The following is a 13,755-nucleotide window of genomic DNA, read 5'->3' as shown; positions in this document are numbered from 1 at the left end:
CATCTCAGACAGCAGGTCATAGTTTACTCTGGCTGGGCCATTACAGCTGCTGTGACTTTATACATTAATTCACTGTTTTACAAGTAAAAGGGAAGCACCATGACATTACTGTGAGGTTTTTTTTTTTAAAAAAAAAAATCATTTATTCAAAATCTTCTAAATATCTGATTTACAAATGCAAAATATGTACAGAAAAGGTAGAAACTGTCAGCTAGTTACAGACATGCTAAATTAGCGTTAATTTTTGTTGAAAGGTAGGATGTGACGTTTACGTCTCCTTTCCAATAAAATACATGAACAAGTCCTGTTTAGTGCTGAACTCCAAATTAGCAAAGCAGTCACAACAAGCCTGCTCTGCAGGCATCTCTTCCGGCCACGATGATTACAAGGAACCACGTGGGCTTTGGTCCGCCACATCTGCGCTAGATGGGTTCAGCGGCCCGTCCTCGGTTTTGTCCTTAAGTTTCCGAGGATGGCGAATGCGCGTCGTGCAGAACACAGCGATCTAAAGAGGCGGAACAGTAGTTGGTAGCGGGAACATGCAAGTCTGGTGTGTTTAATTCACAAACGATGAGCAGCACTCACCCGGCTTCCTCCGCATGCCCTTGACTGGGGCGGTCGGGATCCAGATCCGACGCACGCAGACTCAGCTGGGAAGGTAACAAATACACAGCGTTGGTATTTAAATCTGCTTGTCACGTAACGTGGTGCCATGAAGACGCTTGCAGAGAGGGACCTTGTATTTCTCCCACCGGCATCAAGTGGTACAGAGGGGTGTGTAACATTGATCCAATCAACAGAACACAACAGACAATGACTGTATGGCTGCCATGGCGAAAAGACCCAATTTCCACTTGAAGCCCTTAAATGGTCATCTTTGCACAAATGATTTAGAGCCATGTTCTACTTTCACACTTGATGTTGTATTTGTAATTTGGTGTTTGGTTCTTTTCCAAGTTACATTTTATGCAATAGAGTGTCAGATCTATATGTAGATAGCAGAAAGTTCTGATTCTACACATTAACTACGTGCAAATGTTTTTCTAGTGTCTGCAGTATTGGCTTCAAGATAACATAGGCTCAGGGAAGTTGCTGACTTGTGTGAACAGCAAAGTGTCATCTACCTCTGATGGAAAGGCACAGCACTACTTTTTTGTAAAAGCCAAGGTATTTAGTAAACCTTTTGTGATGACAATGCACAGACTACTTCCATAACTCGACACACATAGGTTAATTTGTATACAGCGCAGCATGTACCTTATATCGTTCATTCTCTACGCGTCTATCGTCTCCCTGGCTTCTCAGGCGCTTGTTCTCTCGCTGTAGCTGCTCCATCGCCTCCTGCAAATAGCTGTTGGGACAGAAGCAGCGACAATGTTACATTAGTGACAAATGGAAAAACCAGATGACATGACAGATCTCTCACCAGAGACAAGAGAACGCAGTTTGCAAAATGTTTGATGCTATTGTTTATTGTAGTAAATTTGCATTGCGTGCCAATGTCTGTTTTATTTGCCTGCAACGGGCACTCATGTGATGAACATCAATAGTCGGCCTTCCACTGGAGATCCTGCATGTGAGTAACAAACTTTAATGTTAATATTTATTGAACTAAGTGCCGTATTGTAATACCAGTTTCTTCTGTATCTTCATTTATGCGAAGATGGCTAGTGTTTTCTGAATGGATTTGACAGACATGTGAGGAATGTATGGAGGGCCACTTAGCGTAGCCCTGACTGATAGCAAGTTACATGTAATAACAGCCTAGCGACGGTCGCTCAGTCTGAGGAGGTTACATATGCCACCTTCTTATGGGGGCATCCACCAAAAAATGCTTTTAACAGGACTTACTCTTTCTCCGTTGTCAGATGCACAATCTGCTTGCTTTGCTCACGGATTTTCTCACTCAGTGTCTTGTTGGCTTCTCTGTAGCACAAGAACACGGGTTTATTTGTTTTAGATAAGGAAACAATTGATACGGCTTGTAGAGAGCGAATACCTACTTCTGCTCGTTCACCCATTCGTTCACGTTGCAAACGACCAGCTCACTCTCGCGGTGTAGTCGGCGACAGTCTGACCTCGCCGCTTCCAGAGATGTTCTCAGAGTCTCCACCTGTAGGGATTACAAGCAGTACAGTCTGGTGTGAGACCTGAAGGCAATCGATCTGCATGGATAGGGCGCCCCCCCCATCTCCTGTTTAGCACTAGCACCAGTGCCCACACCTTGCCCTCACCAATCCACACTTACTAAAATGTGCTTCCCTCGTTCTAATACCCATCACAAACCTCACTAGTTGCCGCCACATATTTCTGCTTCAGCTGGTTCACTGCATTCTGCAAAGCATCTCTCTGTATAAAGAAACATGGTGAGCGTTATAGCGCGTACGTGGCAGCAGAAATCGGCTTGTGTTTAGCTTGTCTGCCGCTGGCACCGTCTTACCTCTTTGCATTCATTTTTTCTTTTCTCCTGCACGGCTGCCAGTTGCTCCTGAAGTTGCTTGAGCTCATCTTGCCGCTGCCCCAGGTCCTGGGTACGCTCCTGGTGGAGTCTCTGCCAGTGTTGCTGCTGGTTACAGATTTCTCTCAAGCGTCCCTCACAAGCCTCCATCTGCAATTTGATGAACGCAGTGTGTCTGAGGTGTGAGAAACTCTTACCGCTCCATGAAGGAGAGCTAGATAAATGCTCTCAGCCCGTCTTCTATCCGAGACTCCATTACCTCGCGTTCCTTCTGTCTCTGCATCTCATGTAACGCCGCCACCTCTTTGCTCAGCCGCCGCGTTCTTTCGTCATGAGCTGCGCCTTCTCTCTCCAGCTCAGTCTTCCTCTGCTGGCATCGCTGCAACTCACTTCTCAGAGCTGCCAGCTCTCGGCTTCTGTCACCCAGCTGTGGAAATATGTCATGTTAGTTAAATAATGAGGGATACTAAAGGGTTTGTTAACAAGATTGTACAGTAAACGTAAACTGGAGAACACGGTAGCTCATCGCGAGAACCTGATTCGCCCGCTTATGCAATATATGCGCATTTCTAAATCTAGGAGCGAATGTGGAAAATATCTCAGCCGTGTTCCCGAGTGGTGGCATGAAAAGCTTCTCTTGTACTCTTGACCTCGATGTGGTTATGTGGTCTATGGGACCCCTTACCTGCTCTACAGCTTCTCTCTGCCCGGCCTGAGCGGCTATCACTTGGCTCCTCAGTTCCTGCAGACTTTCCTGGGCTGCGTTCAAGTCTTCGCTCCGGCCTCTTGCCATCTTCTGTGCCGCTTCTTCCTCTGAGCGCATACGTGACAACAGCTTCTCCATGTGCTTTAGCTGCACAAGGATGAGACGTGTAATTGAAACTTGGCACCGAGCAGCCAGCGTTCCGTGCAGGGAACAGCACACGCTAAGCCACTGTAAATTTCACTTTTGAACCTGGCATTCTCGGCGGCGCAAGACTTACCTCTTGCGATTGAGTCTGGATTTTCCTCTGTGCCTGCGCCAGTGCACTCTTGGTGAGCTCTAACTGGGCCACACTATCCCGGGCTTCGTCGTGAGTACTCTGAGATCTGCGTTCCAGCTGCGAGTAGCTGCTCTGCAGAGTCTGCAGCGCTCGGTCCCTCTCTGCCAACTGACGGAGGTCACATGTCAGGACAGACCCTTCATATAAAGGAGACGCCCCCTTTGTCAATGTGCGTATACTCACCAAGCGCTCAGAGTGCTGCACTCTCAGGCTCAGCTCCTCTGCCTGTCTCTGGAGGGAGCTCTCACAGTCCTTGCTCCTCTGGTGTTGTCTCAGCAGTTCCTCGTGACGGTTCTGCTGCTCTTCCAGTTCTAGTCTTAGGCTCTGCTGGACTTTGCTCTGTTCCTGTAAGGATAGGCGTGCGTACGCAGCATCAGAGACGGTACAGGCGGAGTGAAGATGCCGTACAGGCGGCAGTGGTGAAAGGTGCAATAGTGTTGGTGAATGTGGAAGGAGATGGTATAGGTAGCTATGGGACAGTTTATAAGTATCGGCAGGAGATAGCAGGTGTGAACGGTGAAAAATGTGACATGAGGAGGGGATTGCGTAGGTGGCTGCAGGAGATCTGATGGGAAGGAAGATTCAATACAAGGGATAGGGCAGCAGCCGTGACAGGAGGAGGAGATTGAAACAGACTCGGCACCTGCATTGCTCCAGTTCTTCATCATTACTGTTCACTCGCTCTCTCAAAGTCCGCATCTCGCTTTCCGTTTTGCGTACCAGCTGCTCGTGTCTGACAACTTCTGCCACGCGCTCACTCAGCTGATCCTGTGTGCTCTGCAGGGCACTCTCCACCAGGAGCGTCTTCTCCTCTTGACCCGCCAATGCCTGCACTGTACACAAAATGTCACGATTAGCAATAACCTTGTACGCTGCCTGTTCTCATTTTCCCCAGCCCTGCTTCATGTGTATGTCATTTTTATGACAGTGACCTGCTTCTTGATGGAGGACATAGGTCTCTTTCAGCTCCTTTCTCAGGTCTTGTAACTCTGCCCTTAATGTTGTGTTCTCGTTTTCTTTCTGCTCATATTCTCTCTGAGCGTACTGCAGCTTTCTCTCCATTCCAGAGGCGGTTGACTGGCGGCGCTCTATCTCCTGGTTCAAAGACTTGAGCGAGCTTCGGGCCTGTAAGAGGTCAGCCTCTGACTGGCGGAGGAGTGAGTCGCGCTTCTGTATGGCCTACAGCGCGCATGAAAAGTGCAAACAGATTGTGTAAGTTACCCAGAAAACGCGTGCGACACAGTAACATGAAACTAGCCGATTTAATACACGTTCCCTGCTCAGAATGAGAAACTGAAATTGAGATTAGATAATTTCTTTCTTTGCTCCTAAATGTGTTGTTTTACCCGGGGCTTGCATGTACTCGTCTGCAACCTTTAAAGCAGGCGAGCGGCTGCTCTTTAGTGGCCGTGTACTTGCTTGTACACACCGGATTGATTCTTCTCACCTGCTCTCTGTGGGCTGTCAGCGTATTACTGTCTCGCAGCTCCTCCTGCAGTTTCTGGATTTGCTGCTGCTGCTCAGAAATGCAAAGCTTGTAGTCTTGCACCTGTTCGGCCGTGTCTCTGCGCAAGCTGAACACCTCGTGCTCGAGTCGCTCCACGTCTGTATAGAGACACGTACATCAAGTACCGCAAGGGTAAACAGTCCCACGCAGGGCCGGCTTGCGGACAGACACGCTTACCTTTCATTGTGCTCTTTTGCTGCTCTCTCTCTTTTGCTAGATCCAGGTTTAGCTCTTTCGGAAGTGTTTGGCAGTGCTCCGTCTCCTTCATCTGTCGCTGAACCTCTCCCTCCGCTCGACCCAGTTCCTGCGCACACAGACTGCCATCACTGGTACCACAATGACAAGAGGCAGAATACAGGAGCTGACCTGCGTGAGCTGCGCCATGAGTCTCTCGAGCTCCCCATAGCTGCCGTCGCCGTGTCTGTGGGAGGCTTTAAACGAAGCAAAGTCTGTCTGTAGCTTCACCAGATCCTCTTCCAACTCCACTACCTGTCACAACAGTAAGTACCGTGAGCAAACTTCACACACCCGTAGTCCTCAGCGGCCGTGTTTGTGCCTCACTACATCTCCCGAGCCCGTTAGATGGAGGAAGCATTACAGCTTCTATCATGCGTGAAACATAACTGATAACAATTCATATCATGTCACACCTGACCATTCTGCTGCTGCCCTGCCTACAGGAAAGCAGGGTAGGCGATTAGTCTATTTAAGTGGGGAGGCCTCCCCCCCATTGCTCCCATTTTGGCTGTGTTCCAGGTGTATGCAGGCACTGGGCGTATGGGAGCATCTTTGGCCTCTGGAGCGGAGAGGATGCCGTGTACCAGCTTTAGTAAGACGTGACATCGATGGCACTATTATAGTGGGACTCGCGTACAGAGTGTTCCGGTCCATTTCTGCCGTTGTATTGTGTGCATAAAACAGTGAATTTATACAATTGCGATTTTACATATTGACTGCAGGTTTGTATTCATTGTCTTTCTAGGAGAAACCACATCCTGCGCACCTCCTTCGCTGGTTCGATGGAATTACCATTAAGAAGGTCCGCATGGTACGCCTATAGAGTTAACCCTGCAGGTGAGGCTGAACAGATACCCCCTGTAACAGTAGTAAGAGCGCGTCTACTTGCCTGGTTCTGCAGTCTTTGTGAATGCTCTCGGACCGCCTGAACGACCTCCTCGCTGTGCTGACACTGCTCACGGCTGTTGGCCAGGTCTGTCTGCGTTGCCTGGAGTTCCTGGGTGAGCTGATCAATGGCTTCCTCGCAGCCGTCTAACTCTGTGCACTTTCTTTCCAGTTCCTGCTGCAGCAGCAGCACTTCCCCTCGCAGCGCAGAGAGACGAGAGTCCCGCTCAGACACCTGAACAGAGGGAAACAACCACGGGTCAGCTGTCTGTTAAAAAGGTTTATTTCTAATAGAACATGTCCTGACACGTCTGTATATGTATTAAGTATCAGAGAGCATCATATTTGTTACCAATGTGTTTTATAACCATATTTGTTGAATAAAAGGGATGGCTTTGCATCAAAGTAACTTATTTTAATGTTATGGTTGCATTTTATAGAGTTAGTTATAGTGGAAAGTTTGTATGCGATTGCTGTGCTACCAGGGAGTTAAAAGCAGCCGTGGAAATAACTGAATAGCAGCCTCATATTTCATGGTGCTATTTTTGGGCACATTGCATGTTCAGACACAGCATAAAAACGTATCACTCTGGGCCATGGCTTCATGTTACGGGCCCGGGGTCAACAAATAGAGCACCAGCATACATTACATTTATTTATAAAGCGCCGGTTGATTCTGCAGCGCTGTTACATTCATTTGAACAATTTATAAACAAACACAAGAACAAACTGGTGCAAAGGAGAAGAGGGCCCTGCTCTTGCGAGCTTACAATCTAGCTGGCGGTTGAGGGGAGTGAGACGATAGGAGAGGACAGCTTGGGTAGGGTTAGGGTTAGAGGGTTTGGAGGGTTGGGAGGGTTGTAGGGTTGGAAGGGTTAGAGGGTTGGAGGGTTACCTGTTGTTGCTGGTAGGGTTGCGGGGTGCCGCTCCTTCCTCTGTCCTAACTCCTGTCTAACTCCTGTCTAACTCCAACTCCTGTCTAACTCCTGTCTAACTCCTGTCTAACTCCTGTCTGGTGTATGAGGGAGCGGACAGAAGTGTCTGGTATATGAGGGAGTGAGGAGACATGTCTGGTGTATGTTGGAGCTTGATGACTGTTATGTACGGAACAACCATATGTGTCTGGTGTATGAGGGAGATAGAAGACATGTCTGGTGTATAATGGGAGCGAGTAGAAGTGTATGATTATGAGGGAGTGATGAGATGTGTGGTGTATGAGGGAGCGAGAAGAGATGTCTGATGTATGAGGAAGAGAGAAGATGTGTCTTGTGTATGAGGGAGCAAGAAGACATGTCTGGTGTATGAGGGAGCAAGATGACGTGTCTTGTGGATGAGGGAGAGAGAAGAAGTGTATGAGTGAGGTAGGAGACATGTCTGGGTTATGAGGGAGAGAGAAGACGTCTGATTTATGAGGGAGGAAGACGACGTCTCTGGTATATGAGGGAGAGAGAAGATGTGTCTGGTGTATGAGGGAGAGAGAAGACGTGTCTGGTGTATGAGGGAGAGAGAAGACGTGTCTGGTGTATGAGGGAGAGAGAAGACGTGTCTGGTGTATGAGGGAGAGAGAAGACGTGTCTTGTGTATGAGGGAGAGAGAAGACGTGTCTGGTGTATGAGGGAGAGAGAAGACGTGTCTGGTGTATGAGGGAGAGAGAAGACGTGTCTGGTGTATGAGGGAGTGAGCAGACGTGTCTGGTGTATAAGAGAGGGAGAATACATGTCTGATTTATGAGGGAGAGAGCTGAAGTGTTTGGTGTATGATGAAGCGAGATGATGTGTCTAGTGTTTGAAGGAGTGATGAGACGTGTCTTGGGTATGTGGGAGCTGGATTACTTGTCTGTTGTATAAGTTTACAAGGAGACATCTCTGGTGTATGAGAGAGCAAGAAGACGTGTCTGGTGTATGAGGGACACAGAAGACGTGTCTGAGGAAGATAACATTGCATTGACAGTTTGTTTTCTATAGGTATTTTTGGTTGAACAAAAACACCGGGACAATCCTAATGACCGAGAGACCTCCGCAGGGAACGCACGACCTCAATATTACGGTTTCTGACGATGTGTGGCCAGATACCTTCTCTACTATCAAAATTTATGTACAAGAGATTGGAAGTGACGCCTTCCGCAGCTCGGTGTCTCTGAGACTCACAAGTAAGTAATAAGTGGTGCGGAGGGGTCTCAGGTAGATTCTTGTAGGACTCCGCTGGGACATTTGATGGGAAGACTGCCTGGTTTGACCATCATAGAGTTTGCACTAGATAAAGAAGTGATGTACAGGTCACCAGAGCTACATATATATGTAACCATTTCCCTGGACTCCTGTACATTGTACCATAAAGACATTAAAATGATGTAGTATCCCTGCATAGGGATAGAAGGAAATGGTGGCCCTTGGGACAGGAACGCTCTTGGCATTAAGTGACCCCTGTCCTACTCAGTGCGTAACCCCAATTCCCTTCCCTGCTCCTATCTGGGTAAATACATTACTATCTCTGCTTCTCAGTCACAACTTTTTAACCCGCATTTTAGGCATTACAGCAGAGAAATTCATAGAGATGGATGAGTTTGGAGTCAGCAGACGTGACCAGCTCCAGGCCGTCCTGGCAGACATGGCAGCTGCCCATCCCAGCCATATCCACATCTTCAGTGTGGTGAACGCAGAGGATAACGCGACCGACGTGACATTTTCAGTATGCGGAGCTGCCTCCTGCCACAAACCCGAGATCTTACGGAACTCATTGACAGCCCAGAGAGAGAAGGTATGGACAGAGTGTTTATGGCGTTATTACTGAGTAAGAATAACGTCGGCTGTCTCTTAAAATTAATAATATTACAAAACGCAGAATATTTATCAGTCTCGTGATATCTAGATGTGTCCTGTTTGTCTTTCAGAGTTTTGTGGAAATAATTCCCTTTATTTTGAATCTCTGAGGGTACAGCCGGGGGTTTATTACTTTATAACAAAAGTAAAGATCTAAGAGCGATGCGTTTTAATCATCTTTATCTGCATTTGTTGTTGGAGGTAGCTCGTCCTGGGGTGCCTAATGGCCACAGAACTGGGATGGTGTCTAGATTTTTTGGTAAAGTTTTTGGTGCCGTTTTAACTGAGTTTTTTTGTGTTCTTCTCAATGACAGATCCGATCAGTTCTAAAGGAAAGGAATTCCCAAGTATCCATTGATTTCTGTTCACGGATGGGCTGTTTGCAGGATGGCGGGTGCACAATCCATGGCGCAGTTAGCAGATCCCCGCCTCTCGTGGGTGGAGTTAGCGCATCTTTAGTCTCAATTCCCCAAGTCAGAAACATGTCCCGCAGATGTCCGGTAAAGAAACAGTTTCACCAGAACTGTTATTCTCTGCCCCAAAACCCTTGCCTGAATGGTGGGACTTACACGTCGACTCTCACCGGTTACAGGTAGGCAGATTCTCTGTACCATGTTCCTGTGTGACTTATCCCTTACATCACCAACTTCAGACAGTCTACCATTGAAGCTAAAATATTTCCATTTGTCGTTCTAGGTGTCACTTCGTTCCTTGGGCCACGCTGCCAGCAGACTCAGGGTACATTTCACGGTAACGGCTATGCATGGATTCATCCTATCGGCCAATGCTCGGACAGCCATCTATTGCTGGAGTTCGTAAGAGACAGCGCAGACTGATTACTACACAGCGGAGCGTCAAGAGCCAGTAAGAACTTTGTCGCAGTTGGTGAGTATCAGGATAGGGTGTAGCGCAGAGGAGCAACATCAACTAGAGAGGCAGAGCACCTTCTCTCCTTTATATTATATATGGTTTTTAATAAGTTGTTCTATATTCCTGTGTTGTTTTGGACTTTATTAGGAAGATATTCTTGTATGTTTTTTTCTGTGCTTTAATAGATTTAAACTGAGAAGAAATCAAGAACTAAACCACTTTTATTGAATGTCTACACCGTACAATACAGAGAGTCAAATCACAAGTACAATGCAATGAGTAACAAGTAAAGCACAAGGCATAGTAACAAATCACAAAAAGTAACAAGGCAAAAAGTAACAAATACAGTGCAATAAGTTACAAATCATAAAGCATAGAGTTACAAGTCACAATGCAAAAAAAATCACAGGTACCGTGCAATGAATTACAAATCACAAAGCAAAGAATCTCAAGTACAGCGCCATGAGTTACAAATTACAAGGCATAGAGTTACAAATACAATTATGAAGTCATGAGTAACAGGAAGTGAAAGTAATAGTAAATCTACATTTACAATAATCACAATTTAATTACATTGTTAGCAGGGCGGTTGGACCCGGAGCAAAAAAAAATGTGGTTTTGTTTCCATTCCCAAAGAGATTACGAGCGGCCGGCTCCTTCTCATCTTCAGACAAGACCTGACCACGCTGAGGCTTGGCTTTCCAGAGCAGGAGAACGTTACAGACTGAGAATGGCATCAGATAGACCTGCGCCTAAAAGATAAAGTAAGTTAATTATCACATAGTGAGCTAGACATGTAATTAATGCAGCCACAGGAAAGCTTAAATATTCTCCTTTTCTCACAGAAGTAGAATGAAGGAGAATCTTTGAGAGCAGACACAGAGCTGCATTATACTCAACTAACTGACCCTCAGCTAACTCTACATGGAACATATAACCAAGACAAGCCCCACCAAATACACAACGATTCGATTCGCAGTCACATTTACTTATAGGAAATGTCAGGGAAGATGAATTACTGACTTTGTTTACTTCGGTGCAGGGAGTCAGCCTGATGCTGGATCGCTGCCACACGGCTTTGATAAATGAGACAGAGGGGATCGGAGGAAAGCTACTTACAGAGGATCAAACAAGTTGTGAAGTCCGCGGGGTCATCATGCAGGACAGAAGGTACGGAGCACACGGACGGCTTGGGCTGGAGATCAGGGCTGACTTTTCTGCAGTCACAGACAATAAACCGGGATTAATGCCTAGCGGCTGCTCCACTGGGTTTGCAATCTGCGTGGATGAAGAGAAAGGAAGTGTTGAGTCATGACATAATTTTTATACATGTTTAATATTATCTGCAGTAGTAAAGCCCCACACCGCGTGTTACTGTGACCCGTGTCTGATACGCATGCCATTCTCTGCAGGTTTTGGGAGCCGGATACCGTTCTGCAGCTCGGAGGCGTTAAGCAGTCATCTCCTCGTTCCCACAATTTCCTTCCGCACAAACCCTTTAAAGGCTGTCTCCGCAACGTCGTTCTTAATAAGCAGGTAATGACTTTCTAGTACGCAGAGTATCACTTACCTCTTACTGCAGACGGCTGCTCTGTAGTGGACGTGGGAGCTGTGGATGGATCCGGTAAACTGGATTAGCTTTGGTACTTTGGGGGTCTCTGAGCAGAGGGATGCGGTATAACCAGGTGGGTTAGTAGGATAGTCCTGGTCAGTATCACATAGGACAGAGGTTGGTAATGATTCCTATAAGACACAAATACATTAGAAAGTTCTTTGATTAGTAATGTGTATTATTACCAATATTCACTAACATACAACTCGCAGATATGCAGCCAGACTGCACGAAGAGCCGGGTCAAAAGACATTCTAAAGGTAACTAAACTAAGAACACATCCAGTAGCAGGGTCCGTATCAAAGCTTTCCACCGAGTTATCTGAGCTTCTTTGTGCTGACCTGCAGAATGATCTCTAATAATTTTCTTGATGCAGTGTGTGTTTCCTTTAACACGGGTGTATGATCTAGCAGCCCCGCTGGAGGCCATTAATAGCTCCCCAGGCTGTGCGAGGAAGGGTATAGCTTGCTCATCACCCGCACCCTGCGACTCTCCTTGTGTCAGTGACCTCTGGACCCACAGCTGTGATTGCCCACCTGCTCACCAGGACTGCAGAAAAGGTACAGGCTTGGCTTACACCGATGCACTCACCGGTAATAACTCTACAAGAACATTAAAAGGAGACCCAAACCTGAATTAATGGTTCCACCACCTCGCTGATATCACAATGTCTCCCAATATACAGATGAGTTTTATATTAAGTCATTTAGAAGAAGTGCTATTTTTCATGCCAATATTTATGTTATATTAAAGAGACTCACCTGAACCGGGACATCTTTGTGAATGCACAGAGTATAGTGTAGATTGGAAAATGGGGAGTCGCGGTGCGATCATCAAGGAATCCATTCGAATGTTTGTGGCCAAAGCTCTGCCAGAAAGGACTCTTCATACATCACATCTGAATGCTCTGCCACCGCCTGGTGCTCTGCTGGGCGATCATTTCTGTGTCATAGTGAATAGGGTAATCTGCATTATATACTCATCCTTTTGCAGATGTCCACGAACACTTCATCCATCCTAGAGGCCACATCCGGTACCTGCTCCCTCATTCTCTCCATCCGCAGCGGACACATTTTCAGGCAACGTTAAGAACACGCAAGGCCGACAGCGTCATCCTGCGTTTGTCTTCTAAGGACCAGAGGGAATCCGTCCACCTGCAGGTACCAAACACAGCATGAAGTCCATACCTTGACACGCGTCATGCTGCACGTTGGGTAGAGTCGCATCCACATCTGAAGCTCCCGATTCAGAGCAGCCGGTAGATGGGACAGCTTTAGGGTCATTGTATTTCAGCCTGTAGATCATAGCGATGGTTCAGCATGACCCGGGGATCTAACGGCACCGTTTGTTTTGTCGAGGTGAGGCATGGGCTTCTAACAGTCTGCTACAATCTCGGTGATGGTCCCAACACAGTCACACTTCCCGACCATAAAATAGACACTGGAGAGTGGAATGACGTTGGCTTGGAAAGGATGCAGAAAGTTCACGCTTCGCTTTAATGGAGGAGGGGAGCACAGAGACGACAGCAGCTCACGGGACCTACGAAGAAATTAAAGTTGATCCGAGAGGCGCTATTCTGGGAAGCATCAACCAATCGTGTTATCAAGGTAAAAAAACAATAGTTAACGATAGTAAGATAAGTGTTTACGCTTTCGCAACAATGGGCTTCAATAAAACTGTAAAAGCATTTCTAGTGAATGTAAGAGTAGAACCCGTCTGTAAATCCATGGGGTATAAAGACTCTCCCTGCCCGTCATTACCTGGAATACACCATACGATGCTGAATTCTCAGTCCCTGATCTCCAATTCCTTCTGTGTAATCAGGATGCATAAAGAACGCGAGACTGAACGGCTGCCGCCTGCCCATGGAGGACACGACGGCCTCACCGGTGTCCGTTATAAGCCGGGAAGGAGTGCCCGAAGACTGCGTCTCAGACGTCTGTAGCAGCAGCCCCTGCAGCTTTGTCTGCGTTGATCTATGGATGAGCCACGAATGCAGGTATCACCCAACGCGTGCTGGGGTCACAAGACTTCAGAAGAGATTAGAGCTTTGGGGTCCTACCTTGTGCTTTCTAAACATTCCCAGTTAAGCTGCACTCCATACACTGCATTCACTCCACTCGATTGTTAAACCACCACTCCCATGTGTCAAGGGATAATGAGAATTGTTGTCCTGTATGAAAGAGGAAGAAACATTTTGAAACACTTTACATGATTTCGTTTTACTGGCTTAAAATGTATCTGATCTTCCACTGTTATGGTAGATTTAACCCCTTCTCTCCCTGTAACTCAACAGGTGCCCCCCAGGATACCTGCTTACAGAG

At 47.0% G+C, this 13,755-nt stretch overlaps 1 protein-coding gene and 1 long non-coding RNA gene across 2 annotated transcripts; both read right to left on the bottom strand.

The window, feature by feature from the left end:
* Window positions 1–432: 432 nt before the first annotated feature.
* PMFBP1 (polyamine modulated factor 1 binding protein 1) lies at window positions 433–6,410 on the bottom strand. The gene is made up of 17 exons (XM_053449800.1): window positions 6,131–6,410; window positions 5,375–5,493; window positions 5,186–5,312; window positions 4,949–5,106; window positions 4,434–4,680; window positions 4,138–4,334; window positions 3,685–3,846; window positions 3,442–3,609; window positions 3,144–3,311; window positions 2,718–2,885; window positions 2,441–2,608; window positions 2,287–2,349; window positions 2,004–2,113; window positions 1,852–1,926; window positions 1,258–1,351; window positions 586–650; window positions 433–505 (listed from the first exon to the last, which is right to left on the bottom strand). Coding segments are annotated over exons 1-17 (2,163 nt in total). The 5' UTR covers window positions 6,132–6,410.
* Window positions 6,411–10,450: 4,040 nt separating this feature from the next.
* Window positions 10,451–11,512, bottom strand: LOC128466996 (uncharacterized). Its single transcript, XR_008345660.1, has 3 exons — window positions 11,390–11,512; window positions 10,939–11,097; window positions 10,451–10,571 (listed from the first exon to the last, which is right to left on the bottom strand). It is a non-coding gene; the product is annotated as an uncharacterized LOC128466996 (long non-coding RNA).
* Window positions 11,513–13,755: the final 2,243 nt, after the last annotated feature.

Source organism: Spea bombifrons, chromosome 10 (assembly GCF_027358695.1).
Source record: "Spea bombifrons isolate aSpeBom1 chromosome 10, aSpeBom1.2.pri, whole genome shotgun sequence".
Classification (NCBI taxonomy): Eukaryota; Metazoa; Chordata; class Amphibia; order Anura; family Pelobatidae; genus Spea; species Spea bombifrons.
The sequence above is the reverse complement of the archived record's forward strand: the minus strand, read 5'-3'. Positions and strand labels throughout refer to the sequence as shown.